The sequence below is a fragment of the Amblyraja radiata genome, chromosome 8 (genome assembly GCF_010909765.2).
Source record: "Amblyraja radiata isolate CabotCenter1 chromosome 8, sAmbRad1.1.pri, whole genome shotgun sequence".
NCBI classification, from domain to species: Eukaryota; Metazoa; Chordata; class Chondrichthyes; order Rajiformes; family Rajidae; genus Amblyraja; species Amblyraja radiata.
In genome coordinates, this window is record NC_045963.1 from 76,875,590 (window position 1) to 76,901,870 (window position 26,281).

Genomic DNA, 26,281 nt, shown 5'->3' on the forward strand with positions numbered 1-26,281 from the left:
CTGTTCAATGTAAATGGCTCGATTGCAATCATGTATTGTCTTTCTGCCAACTTTCCACACACAACAAAAGCTTTTCACTGTACTTCGGTCCACGTGACAACATGCTAAACTCTATTGCATTAGAAGGAAGAAGTAAATGGAGCTTACGGACAAATTTCTTTTGCATAGTCTCCAACAGAGCTTGGTGGGCATCTTCGGACTGAAGGGCCACTGAACATTCCCTGGCCAACATGGTCCGCACTAGATGTTCACCACAGCCTAAATTGGGAAACAGTTTGAGAAATAGCAGATTAAGAAATCAGATTTGGAAAGATGGTCACTTAAATATAAACAGAGTAAAACAGATGAAAAATGGTAACAACCTCCTAGAGTTGCTGCCTTACAGCGCCAGTGACACTGGTTCGATCCTGATTATGGGTGCTGTCTGTACGGAGTTTGTACGTTTTCTCCCGTGACCTGCGTGGGTTTCCTCCCACACTCCAGACGTACAGGCTTGTAGGTTAATCGGCTTGGTGTAAATGTAACATCTGTCAAGGACCGGATGGAGCAGGTGGGCTTGTACATTCTGGAGTTTAGAAGGATGAGACATCTTATATTGAAACATATAAGATTGTTAATGGCTTGGACACACTAAAGGCTGGAAACATGTTCCCGATGTTGGGGGAGTCCAGAACCAGGGGCCACAGTTTACGAATAAGGAGTAAGCCATTTAGAACGGAGACGAGGAAACACTTTTTCTCACAGAGAGTGGTGAGTCTGTGGAATTCTCTGCCTCAGAGGGTGGTGGAGGCAGGTTCTCTGGATGCTTTCAAGAGAGAGCTAGATAGAGTCTCTTCAAAACAGCGGAGTCAGGGGATATGGGGAGAAGGCAGGAACGGGGTACTGATTGGGGATGATCAGCCATGATCACATTGAATGGCGGTGCTGGCTCGAAGGGCCGAATGGCCTACTCCTGCACTTATTGTCTATTGACCGTGGGGGGGCTGTCTGTGCACCAGTCTCCCCACGTTAAACAAAGTCACGCACAGGCGTCCTCCCAAAAGAGGACAGTCATACTCGTTTCGAGTGACCGCCGATGAATTGTAAAATTGTCCCCAGTGGGTGTAGGATAGTGTTAGTGTGCGGGGATCGTTGGTCGGCGGGGACGGTGGGCCGAAGGGCCTGTTTCCGCGCTGTATCTCTAAACTAAACTAATCGAAACCTTCCCATGTTACTTAACATTAGCCAGCGTGTTGTGTTTGAAACTATGTTTATTTGAAGTGAAAATCAACGTTAAAGCCTTCACCATGTTTTCACTTTCGCAATTCTGTCAGAACTCTATTCAAACCACAATGGAATTATTCTTCAAAGGAAAATCAATCTGAGTAACGATGATTGGACGGGAATCTCAACCAAAGGCTAATAAGATGCCTCAGAGTGACACACACACACAAATGTATTTGTTGAAATGAACAATAAAAGTTTGGTAACCATAACTCAAACAATCACCACCACTTGTGTGCTTCGTGTTCATTGGGTATCACGGAAGAATCGTGATTTTTTTTTTTAAAAGGTCTTTTGATGCAGACATCTTTCATGTTTGCAAATTAGAAACAGGTGCATGTGAAAGAACACACATCCATTTACTGCATTAAGATACACACGTTTTCAATTTCCAAACTTGAAAGAACCTCCCGTTAAAGAGACAACAAAAAAAAAGTTTGTTTCTGTTCTGTCCACCATATGATAAAGACTTTGCAGGCTGTGACATTTTAGTTTTAATTTAGTTCAGAGATACAGCGTGGAAACAAACCCTTCCGCCCACCGAGTCCACACCGACCAGCGATCCCCGCACATTAACACAATCCTACACACACTAGGGACAATTTACATTTATACCAAGTCATTTAACCTTCTTCTTCTTCCTCTTCTTCTTCTTCTTGCGAATGAAACATAAATAAACCAAAGGAATAGTTAGATCTCACAGGTTGTTGTCTCTGCGTCAATGTCTGCCAGGCCCTGAGCTCCATTTGGTGGGTGGTAGAGCGGGCACCCAGAGATGACATGGTTGGCTGTCTGTTGTTCCGTTAACCTACAAACCTGTATGTCTTTGGAGTGTGGGAGGAAAGCGAAGATCTCGGAGAAAACCCACGCGGTCACGGGGAGAACGTACAGACTCTGTACAGACAGCGCCCGTAGTCGTGATCGAACCGGGTCTCCGGGGCTGCGAGGCAGCAACCATGTTGTTAATGCACAGCCTTGGCTACCTTTCAGAGCTTTTTGAAACAAAATACCTTTAATGGGAACCACACTACTAAACACAGCGCGGTAGAGGTTAGGTGCATTAAATGTCGACAGAAAGATTTGCTTGAGGTGGCACAGTGACATAGCTGGCAGAGCTGCTGTCTCACAGTGTCAGAGACGCAGGTTCGATCATGATCTCGGGTCCTGTCTGTGTGGAGATTGCATGCTCCCCCTGTGGCCGCATGGGTTTCCTCCGGGCGTTCTGGTTTCCTCTCACATCCCAAAGACATGTGCAGATAGTGGATGGGAAAGTGGGATAACCTAGAACGAGTGTAAACGGGTGGTAGATGGTCGGCGTGGACTCATGAACTTGTCCACTTACTTACTTAGCCCACTGATTGTCACAAAGTCATACAGGATGGAAACGGGCCGTTCGGCCCAACTCGTCTTTACTAACCACGATGTCCATCTACGCTACTCAGGTTGATTGCATTTGTCCATATTTGGCCCATATCTCTCTAAACCAGGGTTTCCCAAACCTGGGGTAAACTTACCCCCATGGGGTAAACTTTTGCCTACCCAGGGGGTAAATTTGTTGATTCTGGATTTGTACATGTTTTTTCTCATTGACTGGCTGTGTTTGGTTCTGGTATACCGGTATCTGCTCATCATTAGTTGTTCATAAATAAGTGAAATATCATTGTTACGTGCCTTCATCTCCTCCAGACTGGACTACTGCAACTCACTTCTCCTTGGCATCAGCTCCACCTACATCAACCGACTCCAACTGGTCCAGAACGCAGCCGCCCGACTCATTACACACACCAAATCCTGGCATCACATCACTCCAGTCCTCAAACAACTTCACTGGCTTCCCATCTCCCACCGGATCAACTACAAAATCCTGATCCTCACCTACAAAGCCCTCCACCATCTGGCCCCCCCATATCTCACTGACCTCCTCTCCCCCTACCAACCCTCACGGTCCCTCAGATCCACATCAGCCGGTCTCCTCTCCATCCACAAGTCCAACCTCCGCAGTTTTGGGGACAGAGCCTTCTCCAGGGCAGCTCCCAGGCTCTGGAACTCCCTCCCCCAACTGATCCGCAATTCTGTCCCTCACCATCTTCCAGTCCCGCCTCAAGACCCATCTCTTCACCTCTGCCTATCCTTAGCCCCACGTCCCCCTCCCTTTTCATCTGTGCATTAATTGCCTCATATTGTGTTTTGAATTGTATTCTGTTTTTACTTTGTGTACCAGTCATGTCTCTACTATTTATTTCATTCCCCTTCCATGTTTTTCCTCTAGCTGCTAAATTTTTGTAAGGTGTCCTTGAGACTCTTGAAAGGCGCCCATAAATAAAATTTATTATTATTATTATTATTATTATTAAAGTTGTCTGGGGTAAATGGGACGAAAAAGGTTGTGAAGTCCTGCTCTAAACCATGCCTGCCCACGCGTCTTTTCAATGCTCTATCATACCTGCCTCAACTACCTCCCCTGACAGCTTGATCCATACACCTTGCCCTCTGAGTGAAAAAGTTGCCACTCAGGTGAAATCTTTCCCCCTCTCACTTTAAACCTATCTGGTTCTTGATTTTGATTAGTGCGGGTGTCAGAGGTTATGGGGAGAAGGCTGGAGAATAGGGTTAGGAGGGCGAGATATATCAGCCATGGTTGACTTGCGGAGTGGACGTGATGGGCCGAATGGCCCAATTCTGCTTCTGTTACTTATGAACTTATTCCCCCGATCTTGGGTAAAGAGCTCTATGCATTCACCCTGTCTATTCCCCTCATGATTTTGTGCAACTTTATAAAATCACCCCTCAGCCTCCGGCCCTCCAAGGAATAATGTCCCAGCCTGCCCAACCTCTCACTACAGCTCAGGCTTCGAGTCCTAACAAAACCCTCGTAAATCTTATCTACACTCCAGAACCAGGGGCCACAGTTTAAGAATAAGGAGTAAGCCATTTAGAACGGAGACGAGGAAACACTTTTTCTCACAGAGAGTGGCGAGTCTGTGGAATTCTCTGCCTCAGAGGGCGGTGGAGGCAGGTTCTCTGGATGCTTTCAAGAGAGAGCTAGATAGGGCTCTTAAAAATAGCGGAGTCAGGGGATATGGGGAGAAGGCAGGAACGGGGTACTGATTGGGGATGATCAGCCATGATCACATTGAATGGCGGTGCTGGCTCGAAGGGCCGAATGGCCTACTCCTGCATCTATTGTCTATTGTCTTTCCGGCTTGTATTCCTTTGCAAGCTAATTACACTAACTTCCTCCTTCACGTCTCGCTGTTACTGTATTACCTACGAATTTGTATGTCGTGCACTCAGTCCCTTTTTCCAAGTTAATAATAGTTTCTAAATAAGATTATGAACAGCTTAAAGATCAAGACCTGGTCTTTGTGGCGCCCAATAACACCTGTCAATCTGAAAATAACTTGAATATTCATATTCTCTTCTCTGTTCTTTAATTAATCCTCTAACAATGCCCGTATGTGATCTCCAAACCCACCAGCCTTTACTCAATTTAACAATCAGTTGTATGGTACTTTAAGTAAAATGGCAAAAAAATGCGCTTATGGCAGTACAATAGATAAAGCAAGGGGAAGATACGACACATGCTCAAACATTGCAGATGAAGGAACTGGTTTCAACCAAATATACTCAAAAAGCTGGAGTGAAGGGCCTGTCCTACTGCGGCGACCTAATCTGTGAGTTTAGAAGAGTTTGCGCTCGACTCAAACTCGCAGCATGGTCGTCACGAGGTCACTGTAACTCTCCTTCATGCTCGAGGGAAGTTCCCGCATACTGGCGGCTTCAGTTTGGTCGAGGAAAAATTTTCAGCATGATGAAATATTCTCCGCAAGTAAAAATTAGTCAACATGGTACTTTTAAACTCGTAGTGCAGTGGAGTGGGGCCGCTATGTAGTTATAGGCAGTCGAGGGCAGCCGTAGGCAATCTCCTTCGCTGACCCGGCATTTTAATTGGCTCATTGGAGTTTTCAGAACCATGGAAAACTGACCGGTAATGTATAATGCCCGCTAAACTTTATTAAACGTTTTCTGGCTTCTTAAAAGTGTCTCCACTCCTTCTCCTCCACTTCTCCTCTCCTCCTTCTCTCCCCCTCTGCGCTCTCTAAAGGACCTAGCGTACACTGTGCAGTTGTCTTTTACCATCCTGTTCATCGCAGGTGTGAATTTCAGACAGCGCTCCCCCGCTTTCCCTGGCCCCCGCTGTGTGTGTGTGTGTGTGTGTGTGTGTGTGTGTGTGTGTGTGTGTGTGTGTGTGTGCGCGTTACTGGGACAGGCCCTTCACTCAGCGGGTCGGACTGCATCTCTGGTCTCCACGGGAAAGACAGCATCTCTGGTCTCAAAAGTCAGCGTGCAGGTACAGCAGGCAGTGAAGAAAGCGAATGGCATGTTGGCCTTCAATGCAAGAGGAGTTGAGTATAGGAGCAAAGAGGCCCTTCTGCAGTTGTACAGGGAAGACCACTTCTGGAGTATTGTGTGCAGTTTTGGTCTCCAAATTTGAGGAAGGACATTCTTGCTATTGAGGGAGTGCAACGTAGGTTCACAAGGTTAATTCCAGGGGTGGCGGGACTGTCATATGTTGATAGAATGGAGCGGCTGGGCTTGTATACTCTGGAATTTAGAAGGATGAGAGGGTATCTTGTTGAAACATATAAGATTATTAAGGGTTTGGACCCGCAAGACGCAGGAAACATGTTCCTGATGTTGGGGGAACCAGGGGCCACAGTTTAAGAATAAGGGGTAAGCCATTTAGAACGGATATGAGGAAATACGTTTTCACACAGAGGGTTGTGAATCTGTGGAATTCTCTACCTCAGAAGGCAGTGGAGGCCAATTCTCTGGATGCTTTCAAGAGAGAGTTGGATAGAGCTCTTAAAGATAGCGGAGTCAAGGGATAAGGGGAAAAGGCAGGAACGGGGTACTGATTGTGGATGATCAGCCATGATCACAGTGAATGGCGGTGCTGGATAAAAAGGCCGAACGGCCTACTCCTGCACCTATTGTCTATTGACCCGAAACGTCACCAGCGTCTGCAGTTCTTTCTTTACACACAGATAACACCAAAGGATCTCTTCAAGGCCATGGACTCCTTCTCAACACGTCCAAATCTGATTGTAATCATTGTTATTCTCATGCAAGGGCTTGGCACCTCTACAAACATTTGCATCAACCAAGACCACGCACCGTATATTTACAGAGATAAAGATCACCAGTTCCATCAATGATATCTTTGCAATTCAACTTAAACCGACTCATGTAGCTGGGATACACACAAAAAGCTGGAGTAACTCAGGGGACCGGCAGCATCTATGGAGAGAAGGAATGGGTGATGTTTCGGGTCGAGACCCTTCAGTAGCTGGGACATTGTTGGCCGGTGTGGGCATGTTGGGCCAAAGGGCCTGTTTCCACAATGTATCACCCCATGACTGCAATGCAGAACCTTCTGCCTTTGAAAATCAACAAACCCGATCCAAAATCCATTCGCAAGGGACACAGGACTGAGTTTTCACAAGGATGTTAAGGCGGCACACTTTCGCCAGCTTATAACAGAATTTTTTTGAGCAACTTCTTTTTCTAATAGTCAAGTCAATATCCTTCCAGTCAATTAAAATTGTAACTCTCTACTCGTAGGATGGGGAAATGTTTGTTCTGGTTCCTCACATACGTCAAATAAAGGAGGAGTCAAAAGCCCACACTTTTACCTGCTGCGAATTCTCCAAGAAAGAAATAAGAGTCCATTAGTGAAGCCAAATGCAAATTGGGGGGGGACAGCTCATATTTCGTTTGGACAGCTTACAACCCAGCGGTATGAATATTGGTTTCTCTAGCTTCAAATTACCCTTGCATCCCATTCTCTCCCCGTCCCTCACCCACCCTAGTCGTCGTACTAGTTTCGCTGTCGTCCTGATGAGTTTCACTGTATAACTCGTTAACGATTAGCCCACAGCCAACAACGGACCATTGTGGTCTCCACCTTTCTTTGATCATTGTTACTTGTTGCATATCTTTCACTCATTTGTTCTACATCTCTCTATATCACCGATTATATTTTTCGTTTCCCTTTCCCCTGACTCTCAGTCTGAAGAAGGGTCTCGACCAGAAACGCCACCTATTCCTTTTCTCCAGAGATGCCACCTGAACCGCTGAGTTACACCAGCTTTTTGTGTCTATCAGTCATAAAGTATTCATGAAGATAGGCTTGGAGGTGGCGGTGAATAATGCAGTTCAAGGACTTTGCAGTTGTCGCTGGTCTCCGACAGAAAGAGAAAGGACAGGATAATTTATCAAGTGGACCAAAAGCGCAATAATAATGAATAATTAGCAAACAAAGTAGTAACTATATGCTAATTGAAAAAAATTACATATGTTGGAAATCTGAAATAGAATAGTAAACTTTGCAAATATTCAGCAGATCAGGCAGCATATGTGGGAAGAGAAACAGTGTTAAAGCAGAACCTGCAACAGAAGTGGAAAAGTGAGAAATAAGTTAGTTTTAAGTTGAGAAGTTGATGGTGGTGGTGTTGGATAGGAAAGGTGAATATGCTTTATACGATGAGGCTAGAGTTGTCCTGGCTTAGTTTACTTCCGTTTAGAGATACGGCGCGGAAATAGGCCCTTTGGCCCACCGCGTCCGCACCGACCCCCGCACATTAACACTATCCTACACACGCTAGGGACAATTTACATTTATGCCAAGCCAATTAACCTACAAACCTGTACGCCTTTGGAGGAAACTTGAAGATCTAGGAGAAAACCCACGCAGGTCATGGGGAGAAGGTAAAACTCCGTACAGACAGCACCCGTGGTCAGGATGGAACCCGGGTCTCCAGCGCTGTGAGGCAGCAACTCCACCGCTTCGTCACCGTGCCGTCCATGTGTTTACAACACGTTTCTTTACCAACCACTTTCAAAATCCTCATTATTGTCTTCTTTTTACCGAACCTTTGGCCACCTCTTCCAACAGCGTCTGCTTGTCCTGTGCAAACCCAATTTTAAAATTGTGGAACACCCTCACGATAGTAAACAATATGCGTAAGAGTACGGTTCTTTGACACACACGGTGGGTGGCTAAAGGTTAAAAACACTTCCTTTCCTCTTCCCCCCCTCCCGTTACCCAAATAGACTTGCATCAATGTCTCTGCACCTACATTCCTTCCTCTAGCTTCACAATTTACCAATCCTTTTGTCTCACACCATTTTATTTTCATGGCCTTTGTCCAACCATCTGCCTATCCCCCCCCCCCCCCTCTCTCTGTTCACCTTTTACCTCCCATGCTTTGTCAAGCTCCTCCTCTCTTCTCGCTTTCATCCTCCCTTCCCCCTCCTGTCTTCCCCCTTTTCAGTCTGAAGAAGGGTCCCTACCCGAAACATCACCTATCCATGTTCTCCAGGGATGCTGCCTGACCGGCTAAGTTACTCCAGCACTCTGGCAGACGCAAAATGCTGGAGAAACTCAGCGGGTGAGGCAGCGAAGGAAATAGGCCAACTCTGTGTGTGTCTTTGTGGTTGTTAACCAGCTCCTGCTGCCTCACCCGCTGAGTTACTCCAGCGTTGTGTTCACCTGCAGTATCCTGTTTCTACTTAAAAGCACCCACACTGTGTTCATTCAAGTTATATTATTGAAGCAGCTCCTCTTTTAATAAAATGGACAGCAATGAAAAATATTTGCATTTATAGTTAATACCTGATGTACTCACAGCTGTAGAATACACATTATGGCCACCTGCGTTTTCTGCCCAGCAACCGCATCCATATACAGCTGCCTAAAACAAAATTGAGGCAAGTGTTGGAAAATTGTCTTTTTAAACTCCAAGAGATAGAGAAATGCACTAAATATGTTCCATTTTTTCCATGAATATATTACTTATTATTGTCACTGTATGTCATGTATTGTCATGTAACTGTCATTGTATGTCATGTTGTCACCTGTGGGCGGAGCACCAAGGCAAATTCCTTGTATGTGAATACTTGGCCAATAAACTTATTCATTCATTCATTCATTCATTCATTCATTCATTGTTATCAGGTATCAGAGGTTATGGGGAGAAGGCAGGAGAATGGGGTTTTGGAGGGAGAGATAGATCAGCCATGGGCTTGTATGGTATAGTAGACTTGATGGGCCGAATGGCCCAATTCTGTTCCTATCATCTATGACCCGATTAACATCTTTGCGGTGAGATTCACAATTTGTTCTACTGTCGCGATCTCACTGTATTTCACAGTTTTGAGTTTAGTTTATTGGTGCCGAGGTACAGTGGAAAGCTTTTGTTGCGCGCTGACCAACAACAAACAGAGGCCACCATTATTGGCAAAATAAACTCCCAATCTACGCACCATGTTAATCACTACATCTCTGCACGTCATGTCACACACATGCTTGCATCTGTACTTTTTTTTTCTTGAAGGGAGAGGGGAAGAACAATGGACAATGGGGGGAGAGGGGGGGGGGAAGGGACAAAGGACAATGGGGACCTGGCGTGGGGGAACTGCTGTGGGGGGGGGGGGGGGAAGAGGGGCAAAAGGGGCGTGCTTTGTAACTTTGTCAGCACCGTAGGTGGCTGCTATTTGTATACATTGCGTATGCAAGCAAAGAATCTCACTGTGCTTAGGCAAGTGTTCCTATTCCCATATAGAACATCAGTCTGAAGAAGGGTCCCAACCCGAAACATCATTTTCTATGTTCTGCAGACATGCTGCCTGACCCACTGAGTTACTCCAGCACTTTGTGCCTTTTTTTTTGTAATCCAGCATCTGCAGTTCCTTATTTCCTTACATGGAACAAGTACTGCCTCCTTTCTTACTTGCCACCCTCCTTTTTGATGCTTCGCATCTCCCTTCCTGGCACAGTGGAGCTGCAGACAGTACTGCTGCCTTACACCTGCAGCAACGTCAGTTTGATTCTGACTCTGATGCTGTCTGTGTGGAGTTTGCATGATCTGCTTGTGACTGTGTACGCTACCCCAGGTTCTCCAGTTTCCTCGACATCTTGAGCTGGTTGGTAGGTAAAATGGCCACTATAAATGACCCCTGGTGTAAGTGGTTGATGGCATAATAAGGTCATAAGATAATCAGAGTAGAATTAGACCAATTGGCCCATCAAGTCTACTCTGCCATTCAATCGTGGCTGATCTATCTCTCCCTCCTAACCCTATTCTCCTGCCTTCATCCCATAACATCTAACAACCGTACTAATCAAGAATCTATCTATCTCTGCCTTAAAAATATCCACGCATTTGGCCTCCACAGCCTTCTGTGGCAAAGAATTCCACAGATTCACCATGTCAGGCTTGTGTTAATGGATATGATCGAGGGAATAGATCACTTAGATTGTATAGGGAGCTAAATGGAGGAATGGGGTTCCTTTTAAAGTTAACGCACTCATCGGGTGGAATAGGTCCTTAGGAAATATAAAATCTCTTCATTTACGAGGTTCTTTGTCCAACACTACCCATCCCACCATCCCCATTCCTCCATCCCCGGTTTTCCGACTCTCTGGCACAACTGTTCAATTTGTAGAAACTTCTAGAAACATATGAGATATATAACATTCTTAAAGGATTGGACAGGCTAGATGCAGGAAAAATGTTCCCGATGATGGGGGAGTACAGAACCAGGTGTCACACAGTTTAAGAATAAGGGGCATGCCATTTAGGACTGAGATGAGGAAAAACCTTTTCACCCAGAGAGTTGTGAATCTGTGGAATTCTCTGCCACAGAAGGCAATGGAGGCCAATTCACTGGATGGATTCAAAAGAGTTAGATAGAGATCTTAGGGATAGCGGAAACAAGGGATATGGGGAGAAGGTAGGAACGGGTTTATACTGATTGTGGATGATCAGCCATGATCATATTGAATGGCGGTGCTGGCTCGAAGGGCCGAATGGGCCTACTCCTGCACCTATTTTTCTACGTTTTTATGTTTCAAAGTGAGTATAATGATGTTATTTTGTATTTCGTTACTACAAGCAAAATGCAATTTTGATTTTCTCTCATTGCAGCAAAAAGGCAACTTTTATAAAGCAGCTCAAATCTCTCTCTACACCTGTTTGGCCATGCCTGATACAACAAGTCACGGGGACAAAATAAATTAACAATGACCGCCACTTTATAGACGGCTTGATGGGCCAAATGGCCTAATTCTGCTCCTATCACTTATGAGTTTATATATTCCCAAATACAATAATGCAAATAGTAAATACTTATAGGACTAGACAAAATTTCAAATATTTGATTAAAAAAAAAAATCATCTACAAACCAGACAGATAGTGAAAGGCCTGGATGGAGTGAATGCGGAGAGGATGTTTCCACTAGTGGGAGAGTCTAGGACCAGAGGCCACTTTTTACACATGCAAGAGGTTAACTGTAGTTCTCTGTCATCTGTGTGCCTGCGGTCTCCATTTACCTGGCAACAACTGAAATCATGACTTTGTTTTGTGCTAGCAGCTGAAGTCAATTAAAACAAAACATTTACACAATGATATTAAAAAAAATGTCAAATCAGACAAGATGCAATATTTTTGTCCAAATTCAAAACAAACTGCCTCAAGGAAAATAGGGCTAAGAAGATGCACCCAGCAAGGATCAATTCATATCACTAAAATATGTATTCTGAAACCAAAGTTGCACTGGTACTTGGGAAGGAAAGGTTGGGAGGATATGGGCCAAATGCAAGCAGGTGGGACTATTGTAGATGGGGCGTTTATGTCGGCATGGGCAAGTTGACCATCAGGTTAGGCAGTCGACACCTTGCTCGTCAGCACTGCCTACATCACATGAGAGAATAACAAAATATTTGCCCAAAGTACAATATTTATTTCACATTGCTCTCAATGCATTTGTTCTAATACGAAAAATGAATATGCTGCAATTTTATTGGGAAAGAAGCAGCCAGCATCATCACAGACCCCCTCCCCCCCCCCCCCCCCGGCCATGTTCTCATCTCACTCCTTCCATCGGGGAGAAAATACAGGAAAACAGTGACCATCTGGTTCATGAATAGCTTCTTCCCGACAACCTATTGAACGTTGCCCAACACTTCTCTTCTTCTTAGGCCCCCTTCGGTCGTGGCTGTCCATGGGTGTCTCCAGGGTTGGAGGACGCCTGTGCGTGACTTTGTTTAACGTGGGGAGACTGGTGCACAGACAGCCACCCCACGGTCCTTGACAGATCTGGGTCGGGATCCAGTGGCATGGAGTCCAAGACGACCGGAGACCCTTTTCTGCCTGCAGCCTTCATCCGCCTTCCCAGCCGTTGTGACGCTCCACTAAGGTCAGCCATCGTCCTCCGCCTGTTCCACCATTGAGGTCTTGGTTGGATTGCTCTTTGTCAGAGACCTCCCACTCGACCTTACCGCCATGGGTGGCCCTGGCCCTACCAGGCGCATAGCTCCAGACGGCATCGCTCTCAGGATCTCAGCTCCACACAAGCTTCTCCACTACGACAAGGTGACAATCCACTAACCTATGAACTATCAACTGTGTCTGGCTACTCCAAGGACTTTCGGTCTTTTTCTGCACTCGTATTGTAGTCATTAAATTATTGATTTTTTCTTAGTCAGTTTATTATTATTGTCACGTGTACGAAAGTACAGTGAAAAGCTTTTTGTTGCGTGCTATCCAGTCAGCGAAAAGACTGTACATGATTACAATCAAGTCGTCCATAGTGTACAGATACAGGACAAAGGGTATGTTTAGTGCAGGATAAATTTCAGTAAAGTCCGATTAAAGATGGCTCGAAAGTCACCAATGGGGTAGATGGGAGGTTAATGAGCTCTCTAGTTAATGAGTGGAGGGTTCAGTTTATTATATATTGTTGGGCCAGACAGCACGAAAAACAGGCCCTCCAGCCCAACTTGACCCTGCCGACCAAGATGCCCCATCTGCACTAGTCCCACCTGCCCGTGTTCAGTCCATAGATGTATTTATGACTATTTATGTGCATCGTGTCACAGGTCTGATATGCTGCTGCAGGTAAGAATGTCATTGTTCCATTGTCATTACTTGGAACAATGGAGTTCTTCTGCACTTGCATAGGGCTCTGGTTGGACCACATCTGGAGTATTGTGTACAGTTTCGGTCTCCTAATTTGAGGAAGGACATCATTGTGATCGAGGCAATGCAGCATAGGTTCACGAGATTGATCCCTGGGATGGCGGGACTGTCATATGAGGAGAGATTGAAAGGAGTTTAGAAAGATGACGGGGGATCTTATAGAAACATATAAAATTATAAAAGGACTGGACAAGCTAGATGCAGGAAAAATGTTCCCAATGTTGGGCGTGTCCAGAACCAGGGGCCACAGTCGTAGAATAAAGGGGAGGTCATTTGAGACTGAGGTGAGAAAAAACTTTTTCACCCAGAGAGTTGTGAATTTGTGGAATTCCCTGCCACAGAGGGCAGTGGAGGCCAAATCACTGTATGGATTTAAGAGAGTTAGATAGAGCTCTAGGGGCTAGTGGAATCAAGGGATACGGGGAGAAGGCAGGCACGGGTTATTGATTGGGGACGATCAGCCATGATCACAATGAATGGCGGTGCTGGATCGAAGGGCGATTTGGCCTCCTCATGCACCTATTTTCTATGTTTCTATGTAAATGGGTCTGCAATCATACATTATAATCGCTCCACACTATTTTTAATCTCTATCATGTATCTGTACACTGCAGGCGGCACGATTGTAATCCTTAGTCTGAAGAAGGGTTTCGGCCCGAAACGTCACCTATTTCCTTCGCTCCATAGATGCTGCTGCACCCGCTGAGTTTCTCCAGCATTTTTGTGTACCTACGATTGTAATCATGTATGGTCATTCCGCTGGCTGGTTAGCACACAGCAAAAAAGCTTTTCACTGTACCTCACCTATTTTCTATGTTTCTATGTTTTTATTACCTGACAATTAAACACTCTTGACTTGGATTGAGGCCAATGGTAAAAAATATATTTAGCTTGTCAATACAAATATCACAAGAATGAAACAAGCAAAATTACCTGGCCAACTCTCCCGGGATGTTTCATCGCCAAGCCTCCACTTGAAACAGCGGCAGCCACGTTCCCTTCATGGTCCACCACGACTGCCCCAACAGTATCAAGTGAAGCCGTGACGTTGGTCTAAAAATTAAATTAAAAACACCATCAGATGAAGTACTTAACCAGAGGCTCTTTAAGCCAAAATAGCATGTTATTAACCCGCAGGATGAAGGAAAAAAATTGAATTTATAACACGGTTCTCAAGTGTTCCAACGCACTTTCCAGGCAATGAAGTAATTCTGAGCTGTGCCAGTGAATTAAAGCAGGACAAACACACAAACTAATTTGCACAAACCAGAACCAACAAACAGCACAGCGATAAACAATCAAATCATCTATCTTAGTCGCGTTGAGTGAAACGCAAGAGTAAGGCAAGAGACAAAATTACTTTTGCTTCTTCAAATAGAACTGCAGGACTTTTAAATCCATGAAGGCAGAGGGATTATAATTTATCTTCTGTAAATTGGTGTCAACCATCTACACCACCCTCAATGAATGTATAATTGAAGTCCATGAATCCATCTTCTGAAGTCAAGTACAATCATCGAACCAAACGGCCATAAACATCGAATGTACTCAATGCAAGTACAGCAAAGCTACTCTTTCAAAGAATCACAGCCTTTTTGTCGTTTGAGTGAAGGCTTTTTACTGTTGCGAAATGGATATAAAGCTTTGGAACTGTGATAAGATTTTAATCTAAATTTCATGACTAAATACTTTAATATCAAGTGCATTAAACATTCATTTCCAGAAGGCAGATAAATAGTTTAGTTTGGGGATTCAGTGCAGAAACAGGCCAATCAGCCCACCGAGTCTGCGCCGACCAGCGATCCCTCATCCCCATAGACACAAAATGCTGGAGTAACTCAGCGGGACAGGCAGCATCTTTGGAGAGAAGGAATGGGTTGAGACCCTTCTTTAGACACACCTACACATCCTACATCCCCAATGTAGTATAACATTAATTAGCCCTTTGATATCAAAATTAGTTCATTTATTTTAACACTGTTCTTCAAAAGCAATTCTCTCGTGTCTTTTAATTTCTAATACCGATGTGGTCACTCTGATGACAGCAGTGAAACAAAGACGCTCGTTCAAGCCTAGAAGAGTTACGTGCATAGATCCAGCTATCTCTTTGACACGAAGTGTTCCTTTTCCAGAATTATTCAATTCTCGTACACAGCAAATCGCATATTTTAAACTAATATTTATGAGGATGTAAGTTAGAAATTGGAACAAACACTCAAGGTTCATAAGATCATAAGTCATAGGAGCAGAATTAGGCCATTCACCCCACCAAGTCTACTCCGCCATTCAATCATGGCTGATCCATCTCTCCCTCCAAACCCCATTCTCCTGCTCGCTCCCCATAACCTCTGACACCTGCAGGTTACGACACAATTTATCACCAACAACAATTTTTTTTAAGTCATCACACTGATTTTCATTTTGAATTATTTCTGAGAGACTGAAAATCCGGATATTTGATGGAAGATACAGCGTGCTGGAGTAGCTCAGTAAGTCGGGCAGCATCTCAGGAGAACACAGAAAGGCAAAGTTTCGGGTCGGGACCTTTCTTCAGACTGATCACAAATCAGACGTCCCGACCCCCGAAACATCTCTTATCCACGTTCTCTTGAGATGCTGCCTGATCCGCTGAGTTACTCCAGCGCTCTGTGTCTTCTTTTGTAAATCAGCATCTGCAGTTCCTTTTTTCTACAGATATGTGATTAAATCTTTTCAGGGCCAGAGGGATTGGGAGCCAGAGGGAGCAGTAATTTTGGCCCAGTATGTGATTAGGGATTGTCTAACAATTATTACATTTTGGTACGAGAATCAAGGGGAAGCTACATAAGCGGTCAGTGGTAGAGTTGCTGCCTTACAGCAAAATGCAGCGCCAGAGACTCGGGTTCGATTCTGACTACGGGCGCTGTCTGTACGGAGTTTGTACGTTCTCCCCGTGACCTGCGTGGGTTTTCTCCGAGATCTTCGGTTTCCTCCCACACTCCAAAGACGTACAGGTTTGTAGGTTAATTGGCTCGGTTAATAGGCTTGATAAAAATGTAAAATTGTCCAAGTTGGCGATATGCAGAGTACTGCCCTGCCGACTACAAAATTCAGAAGGTTCATAAATCAGGGAAACAATCCTGAAAGGGATGCAGAAACAGAGATCTGGCTGTACATGTGCGTGCGAAGAAAGAAGTTATAAAAGCATGAGGGAACATGAACTTTATAAAAGAGATTGAGCACAGGAACAAGAAAGTCATGATGTATTTTTGTAAGCGGCTCTTTCATCTACAAGGAAGTATTGAGTATCTCAGATTTGTGTACTGGCAGCACATAGATGCATATAAATAGCGGAGGGAACTCACCATCTCATAATCCACCAGCCCCGAAGATAGACACAAAATGCCGGAGTAACTCAGTGGGTCAGGCAGCATCTCTACAGAAAAGGAATGGATGACGCTTCTTCAGACCCACCTGCTCTTCCATGCACCTCCTGCCCCAGGAGGGTGAGCAATTCCAATGCTGGTCCCATCAGGACTGGACTGAAGCAATTCATCCTGTCTTCAGGGACAGACAAGTAGAAGCACAAAATCCCTGAAGCAACACACTTGGAATTGTGCGAGTGCTTTGGGTGCGAGGAAGGAGATTTATCAGAATAATATGTACGAAGGAACTGCAGATGCTGGCTTACACCGAAGATAGACACAAAATACTGGAGTAACTCAGCGGGACTGGCAACATCTCTGGAGAGAAGAAGGAATGGGTGACATTTTGGCTCGAGACCCTTCTTAAGACACATCTACACTCCCTGAATCCCCATATAGTATAACGTTCATTAGTCTTTTGATATCTAAATTATAGACTCTGAAGAAGTCTCAGATTCCAAAGAAGGGTCTCGACCTGAAACCTTACCCATTCCTTCTATCCAGAGATGCTGCCTGTCCTGCTGAATTACTTCAGCATTTTGTGTCGATCTTAATCAGAATAATTCCAGATCTTAGGGACTCCGACAAGAATGGATGGAGAAGACAGGCACAAAATGCTGGAGTAATTCAGGCAACATCTCTGGAGAAAAGGAATAGGTGACGTTTCGGGTTGAAACCCTTCTTCAGAGCCTATGATTGTCCCCCTCCGAGCAGAGAAGGTCGGGTGAGATCTAATACAGGTATTTGAAATCATGATGGGCACAATAGTTTGGGGGGGAAAACATGCCCATTGACAGAAGGATCCAGTGCTTGAATGGCAAAAGAACCGAACGAACATGTAACAAAGTCTATGTCCCGACCCAAAACATCGTCTATCCATGTCCTCCAGAGATGCTGCCTGACCCGCTGAGTTACTCCAGCATTTTGTAACTTAAAAAAAAAGAATAAACCAAAAATGCAAAATTTTTGGGTGGACATTTTAAAAATTATTTCTGAAGTTATCAATATCCAACTGGACCCAGAGCCAAAATTAATAATATTAGGATTATCAAAACATACCACAAACTTCACGATAAGTCAGAGACACTTTCTTGATTACAGTCTAATAACTGCGAAAAAATTAATACTAAAATTTTGGAAAAAATCAGCAGCCCCCACAATTAAAATGTGGATTACGGAAATGACTGAGACCTTGCGTTTGGAAAAAATAAGATTTGTCTTAATTGACAAACCAGAATTTTTTGTTAGAATACGGTCTCCGTTTATTGGATTTTTGAAAAAGTGAATTGGTTTAACACAAAATCAGGGTTGAAACCTGAGTTTGGGACTGGATAAATAGTTATACTCAACATTTCCTGGATCTATTTCCACAATCTTGTTATTGGTAGATGCCTTCTACATCTCCTTTTTTTCTCTATTACTTTCTCTCATCTTTTTCTCCCTTTATCTTTATTCTTTAAAAAAAAACTGAAGCTATGTAAGAAATCTGTAATTAAATTGTTGCTTACTATTATTTATATACATGCGTCTAATAAAAAAATATATTTTTTTAAATAATAAACCAGCATCTGTAGTCCCTTGTGTCTCCGTTCTTTCCTTTATTTCTTTACAAAGTGAAGGAGTGCTTGGGCTGATTGTGGGACTGTTCCAAAGGAGTAGCTGTGATCACTTTAGGGCAATATTGAGGGAGTGCCTCGGGCAATGTTGGACGAACTGGCATCTGCAAAACCCAGCATGCGCAGGAGAATAGAGGGTTTTACTATGAGCGGACAAAAAAGTTAAATGGAAAGCAGAAAAAAAAAGAAAACCTTGCAAACCTTCAACTCAAGAGTTATACCTAGTCCTGGTTACATCCATTTAAAGTACAGGATTGAGCTCTGCACTACGAGCTGTCTGGATACATTCCTCGTGGAATGTAGATGAAAGGGGAAAAGTAATTGAGTTGTTTATAACAATTAAAAGAGTTGGGAGGGTTGATAAAGGGAAATTATTTTCTCTTGGGAGTCTAGAACAGGAGGCCATGACCTGAAAATTAGATTTAAGCTATTCAGTCATGACAGCAGGAAACAATTCTAAACACGGATAGTGCAGTGCGCCCTCATCTTCCAGAAAAAATAGACACTACTGAAGTGAGGTCAGATAAAAATGTATTGAAATTTTGTACGGCATGAATTTTAGGATTTTGGGGAATCAAAATGGGGAGATGAAGTGAAAACACAGATTAATCATGATCTCATTGCAAGGCAGAACTACGCAACAGGCCTGTATATTCTGCTGCTCTGAGAATAGCAAGGACTGTCTTTCTTCTTCTAAATCTAATTGTGCTACTATAATTTTTTTGGAACTTCTTTCAAGGACCCCATGTCCCCTGCTAAATTAACAACAAAAAGACAAACCTGTTCACTTTTGAGTCTTTTTTTTTGCCAAAATTGAATGAATTCTGACAAACACAGTGAATGGCAAGGTTCTTGGGAGTGTTGTTGAACAGAGAGATCTTTGAGTTCAAATATATAGTTCTCTGAAAATTGAAAACAAAAGGTTGACAGTGTGATGAGGAAGCATATGGCTTGCAGGGCTTCTTTGACCATGCCACTAAGTCCAAGAGATGAGATATCATGTTACTGCTGTGAAAAAAAACCCTACTTAGGCTGCAGATGGTGACTTGTATGAATTGTTGATCACCACACTAAAGGAAGGACATAATTAAACTGGAGGGGGTGCAGAAAAAATTCACGAGGATGTTGCCTGGATTGGAGGACTTGGGATATCAGGAGAGATTGGATAGGCCAGGTGTGTATGAAGGAACTGCAGATGCTGGTTTAAACCAAAGATAGACACAAAATGCTGGAGTAACTCAGCGGGACAGTCAGCATCTCTGGCTGAAGGAATGGGAGGCGTTTCAGCTTTGAAGAAGGGTCTCGAACCGAAACGTCGCCCGTTCCTTCTCTAGAGAGATGTTGCCTGTCCCGCTGAGTTACTCCAGCATTTTGTGTCTATCTTTGGATAGGCTAGGTCTATTTTCTCTGGAGCAAAGGAGGTTGCAAGGTGCTGTGATGGAGCTTTGTAAAATTATGTGAAGAAGGAAGTTTGAATAGCATTGACTCCTGCAAAGATTTTAATGTCAAAAGTGCAGCAAGCAAAATATTTTCAGTACAAAATGCAGCTAACCAATGGACATTTCTAATGTATACTAAATGTTGTAAATGTTAATATTCTGCAGATTAATACAGAAAGACAATAGGTGCAGGAGTAGGAAGACTGTTTGTGTCCTCCATTGTGAAGACGGATCCAAAGTACCTGTTCAACTAATCTGCCATTTCCTTGTTCCCTATAATAAATTCACCTTTTTCAGTCTTCAAGGGTCCAACTTGGGTCTTAACTAATTTTTTCCCCTTCACATACCCAAAGAAGCTTTCACTATCCTCCTTTATATTCTTGGCTAGCTTACCTTCATACCTCATCTTTTCTCCCCGTATTGTCTTTTTAGTTATCTTCTGTTGCTCTTTAAATGTTACCCAATCCTCTTGCTTCCCGCTCATCTTTGCTACGTTGTATTTCTTCTCTTTTACTTTTTATACTGTCCCTGACTTCCCTTGTCAGCCACGGTCGCCCCTTACTCCCCTTGGAATCTTTCTTCCTCTTTGGAATGAACTGATCCTGCACCTTCTGTATTATTCCCAGAAATACATGCCATTGCTGTTCCACTGTCATCCCTGCTAGGGTATCTTTCCAGTCAACTTTGGCCAGCTCCTCCCTCATGGCTCCATAGTCCTCTTTGTTCAACTGTAATACGGACACTTCCGATGTACCCTTCTCACTCTCAAATTGTAGATTAATACAAGAATACCGGATAAATTTGAGATAAAATCATTGAACAACAAAAATAGAAAGGAAAGTTTGTCTCAGCTAAGAAACATGTACTCTTCCATCTAAAACTCAACCATAACCGGAAGTGGCGGCGCTGGGAACGGCTGCGGCTCGCCTGCAGTCCGTTTGTCTTTACTTTTTTGTGTTATTTTTTTTCGTTTTGTGTAGTTACGTTTTTGGTTTTTAAGTTGTGTTTATGTGGGGGGGGGGGGGGGGTTGAAACGGGGCTTGCTGTCTCTCCCTTCGGGGGAATACGACTTTTTGTCGTATCCCCCTTCTCTGCCTCCGTCTGCGCTGTGGCCTAATGGCGGAGCTGGCGACCTCGAGGCTCCGGAGGCAGCCTGTCAGGACTCGCCCTGGGCTCGCTCCCGTGAGGGCGGCCTGACGAGGGGCTGAGACTCTCGCGTGAGGGGCTGTGACGCTCCCGTCGGAGTGGCCCAGCCCGAGGGTGGAACGGCACTCCCGTCGGAGCAGCCCAGCCCGAGGGTGGAACGGCACTCTCGTCGGAGTGGCCCAGCCCGAGGGTGGAACGGCACTCCCGTCGGAGTGGCCCAGCCCGAGGTGGAACGGCACTCCCGTCGGAGTGGCCCAGCCCGAGGTGGAACGGCACTCCCGTCGGAGTGGCCCAGCTCAAGGGAGGAACGGCACTCACGTGAGGGCGATCCGGCTCGGGGCTGGAACGGTGCTCCGGTGGCTGGGACGGCGTTCTGGCGGCTATGACCTGAGTCCTGGGTTGAGCCGTGGGCCAGCGGATGTGTCCGCTGGACTGGAGGGCGGCAGCTTCGACCACCCCGGGACGCGGTGTTTGAGCCGGCCCGTTTGCGGGGTTCGGTGGGCCGCGGGACTGTTTGTGCCATCGCCCGGTGGGGAATCGCCTCAGCGCAGAGGGAGAAGAGGAGGGAAGAGACAGTAACCCTAAGATTTTTGCCTCCACCACAGTGAGGAGGTGCTTGGAGGATACACTGTGGTGGATGTTAATTTGTGTTTATTGTTGTTTATTATAGTATGATTGTATGTATGACTGCAGGCACAAAATGTCGTTCAGACCGTAAGGTCTGAATGACAATAAAGGTATTCAATTCAATTCAATTCAATTCAATAATTAATTAAAAAAATACTTAGAATACTGAATTATGAACAGTAGATGGAATATCTCTGTATTTATTTCCATTGTGATCTGTTACTTTGGGACAATAGCAAAATGTACGGTAATTGCTTAGACAGAAATACTGTTAGATCGTCAACTGCCCAACTCAAACATCCCCATCTACTGGCTAGAAAAATAATTGCAATTGCAGTAACTCAAGAGGTAGTGGATAGTTAATAGGACACTGCATATGAAGGTTGCTGTGACAGATAATTATTTTTGGCTTCAATGTACTTCCATTTAATATCATCTTTCAAGCATGTTATATAGATGTTGAGCAAACTGCATTCACAGACATTTCATATATTGACGATGAAGAGTTGACACTGCCAGTACATTTCTAGATGGCAAATATATAATGCACTAGAGAGGATGAGAAAACAAACAAGCACTCCGTTTCTAAGCAATGAGCAGAAACTCACAATGGATTGACATTTATACCAGAAGCTTACTGCAAGTAACCACTGCCTTCTGTGTCAGATAATTCCACATTTACACAATTCTCTGGCTGAAAATGTTTTCCCTCATTTCAGTCCTAAATGGCCTACCCCTTATTCTTAAACAGTGACCCCTGATTCTGGACTCCCACAATATGAGGAACATTTTTCCTGCATCTAGCCTGTCCGATCCCTTAAGAATTATATATGTTTCTATAAAATCCCCTCTCATCCCTCCAACTTCCCGTGAATAAAAGCCCAGTCGATCCATTCTCTCAGCATATGACAGTTCCGCCATCCCGGGAATTAACCTGGTGAACCTACGCTGCACTCCCTCAACAGCAAGAATGTCCTTCCTGAAATTAGGAGACCAAAACTGCACACAATACTCCAGGTGCGGTCTCACCAGGGCCCTGTACAACTGTAGTAGGACCTTCTTGCTCCTCCACTCAAATCCTCTCGCTATGAAGGCAAATATGCCATTAGCTTTCTTCACTGCCTGCTGTACCTGCATGCTTACTTTCAGTGACTGATGTACAAGGACACCTAGGTTTCGTTGCACCTCCCCTTTTCCTAATCTGACACCATTCAGATAAAAATCTGCCTTCTTGTTCTTGCCACCAAATGGATAACCTCACATTTATCTGCCATGCATCTGCCCACTCACCCAACCTATCTAAGTCACCCTGCAGCCTCATAGCATGCTCCTCGCAGCACACACTGCTACCCAGCTTTGTGTCATCAGCAAACTTGCAGATGTTGCAGTAATTCCTTTGTCTAAATCGTTAATATATATTGTAAACAACTGGGGTCCCAGCACTGTGTTTTGTGGCATCCCACCAGTCACTGTCTGCCTTTCTGAAAAAGACCTGTTAATTCCTACTCATAGCTTCCTGCCTGCCAACCAGTTCTCTATCCATGTCAATACCCTACCCCCTTTCTTTTTTAAAATTTATCCTGCATAAAGTACATTTTAATATCTCAGAATTTTCATAATGATTCCGACAGCATTATGCGAGTAACAGTATTTCTGACGTACGCAAATGAGTTGCAAAAGTAGTTTCTGTACAAACAAATTTACATTTTAGTTAAAGATCAAACTTATTCCATCCAAACCCATTGCTAAAAATCAGCTTAATTGGAGAATTGTCCAATGCATAATTTTTTTAGTAATCGTAAATTTCACATTCAGCACATCTTTGCTTAAAATGGACTATTATGGGCAGCAGTGGCTTGAATTTTGACTATCAGTGCTGTCTGCATGTAGTCTGTTTTTCCATGTGACCACAGGGGTTTCCTCCAGGTGGTCTGGCTTTCTCCCATAACACAAAATACACCACGCTGGTACCCAGGTTGGCCACTGTAAATTGCATTTGATCACCGGCTTCCTCCCGCACTCCAAAGACTTGCAGGTTTATAGGTTAATTGGCTTGGTGTAATTGTAAATTGTCCTTAGTGTGTGTAGGATAGTGTTAGTGTGCGGGGATCGCTGGTCGGTGCGGACTCGGTGGGCCGAAGGGCCTGTTTTGCCGCTGTATCTCTAAATTAACTAAAAAGCACAAAGAGCTGGAGGAACTCAACTGGTCGGGCAGCATCTGTGGTGGGAATGGACAGATTCATTTTGGGGTCAGGGCCCTCCTTCTACTTTTGGATGATAGTACCCAGTAGTAACTGATTCGAACATAAACCAGAATGAGCCATATCGCCAAAATGGAGGATTAATAATACATCAAAAAATACTGTTACATCACATCAATAGGATGCAAAATCTGTAGTTCTGATGCAAACAATGGAAATAATGCATTAGTAATCTCAGAAACAATCCAATGCATTCAGAATGTAGAAACAAGATGCTGGTTTACCAAATAGTGAAAGGACTGGATAGCATGGATATGGAGAGGATGTTTCTAGTGGGAGAGCCCAGGACCAGTGGCCATACACAGCCTCAGAATAAAAGGACGTACCTTTAGAAAGGAGATGAGGAGGAATTTATTTTGTCAGAGGGTGGCGAAAGTGGAATTTGTTGCCACAGACGGCTGTGGTGGCCGTCAATGGGCATTTTAAAAATGGCGATTGGCAAATTAGTACGGGTGTCAAAGGTTATCGGGAGAAGGCAGGAGAATGGAGTTGACAGGGAAAGATAGACCAGCCATGAATGAATGGTGGAGTAGACTCGATTGGATGAATGGCCTAATTCTGCTCATATGACTTATGAAAGACACAGTGCTGGAGTAACCTAGCTGGTCCAGTAGCATCCTTGGAGAACATGGATAGATTATGATTCCAGTCTGAAGAAGAGTCCTGACTCAGAACATCACCTATCCATGTTCTCCAGGAAAGCTGTTTCACCTGCAGACTTACTCCAGGTCTTTCATTCATAAGTACTAGAGACAAAGCTTCTTTCAGTTTCCTATTTACGTTCACTAAAAATATTTAAATGTAACCTTTACACAAGGTGTACTTCTTCAGTTCTTTCTTTCTGAAATTCAATGCCTGGAAATGTGCACTCGACCTCAAAGAATACACAACAGTAATCTTTTAAGCTAATAAATCTTTTAAAGTTATAAACTGTACACATCTCAATGGGTGAGCTGTGGTGAGCAAAGCTCAATCATACCTAAAATCCACAAATTTCTCCCATTACCAAGCAATCTTGGTGCACACAGAAAGCAAGCTGATTCTTCCACGGCATGGTGGTGGCGCAGCGGTACAGTTGCTGCCTGACAGCGCCAGAGACCCGGGTTCGATCCTGACTACGGGTGCTGTCTGTACGGAGTTTGTACATTCTCCCCGTGACCTGCGTGGGTTTTCTCCGGAATCTCTGGTTTCCTCCCACACTCCAAAGACATGCAGGTTTGTGGGTACATTGGCTTGGGAAAATTGTCACTCGTGTGTAGGATGGTGTTACTGTGCGGGGTTCGCTGGTGGGCGCGGACTCCAAAGGGCCTGTTTCCGCGCTGTATCTCTAAACTAAGTTTTAAAAAATCGTAACTACCAGCTTGAATTCTTGCACATGCATGCCTAAAAGAGACGATGCCAAAACAATAAACACAGGGTAAACTTCAGCCCTGAAGGAGATGGCACTGCTGCATCAAATCTCATATCTTAGAAGTTTATTCAGTCAGATCTGGTTATGCACCTTTCTTGCTCTCGTAAAGGTGTTGTTCGGAAATTAAGTCGCCTAAATCAGTGCAATTAACAATTGTAGTTTCCTTTTGTATTTCCCTTGATAATTTTTAACGGGTTTAAATACAGTGTAATGCACGACTCAAACAAAAATGCTGGCAATAAGAATACCATCGGCCAAAACAGAAAGGGCACAGGCCTTCAGATGAAGAAGGGTCCCGACCTCAAACGTCACCCATCCTTTTTCTCCAGAGATGCTGCCGGACCCGCTGAGTTAAGGGGCCTGTCCCACTTAGGCAATTTTTCAGCGGACTGCCGGGGACTGTCAAGCTCGCAGCACTCGTTGAAAAACCAGGAAGTGGAACGGAAAGTGCCAAGAGTGGAACACACACACACACGTACACACACACACGCACTCACACACGTACACACACACACGCACTCACTCACACACACATTCATTTCACTGTGCCTTAGTTGATGCACGCGACAAATAAATTTGACTTTGACTTTGTCGGGTTGGGTCGGGAGGAAAACTGAGGGAGGCGAGGCAGGACAAAGCATGGTAGCTAAGAGGTGGACACAGGCGAGGGGGCTCCTTGATAGGCAGTCGGTTGAGTGGTCATCTGCATTTTCAACACTCCCAACAGCAACCTGGCCCCCTGGTTCTGGTTGCACACTTAACCACACAGGTTGTTACTGATATATGCAACAATATCAATCAATTAAAATATTTAATTTGTATTTTTTGATGGGTAAAAGACAATAGACAATAGGTGCAGGAGTAGGCCATTCAGCCCATCGAGCCTGCACCGCCATTCAATTAGTACCCTGTTCCTGCCTTCTCTCCATATCCCTTAACTCCACTATCCCTAACAGCTCTATCTAACTCGACCACTTTCTTACTTACGACACAAGATTGAGTATTTACCACTGGAAATAAGGTTCACAACACAATGCACTGACATATGTAACATCCATTATATGCAGAT

The 26,281-nt window shown here is 44.3% G+C and overlaps 1 protein-coding gene across 6 annotated transcripts in view; it reads right to left on the reverse strand.

Moving 5' to 3' along the window:
• tasp1 (taspase 1) overlaps positions 1–26,281 on the reverse strand; it is a 104,095-nt gene that overhangs the window by 33,546 nt on the left and 44,268 nt on the right. For 4 of the 6 annotated variants that reach the window (XM_033026278.1, XM_033026277.1, XM_033026276.1 and 1 more), the window contains exons 8-10: positions 14,242–14,361; positions 8,942–9,020; positions 148–258 (exon numbers count right to left, since the gene is read on the reverse strand). In XM_033026278.1, the coding sequence (XP_032882169.1) occupies positions 148–258; positions 8,942–9,020; positions 14,242–14,361 (310 nt within the window). The remainder of the gene's footprint in view (positions 1–147; positions 259–8,941; positions 9,021–14,241; positions 14,362–26,281) is intronic. The other 2 variants (XM_033026280.1, XM_033026279.1) reach the window with 1 other exon arrangement.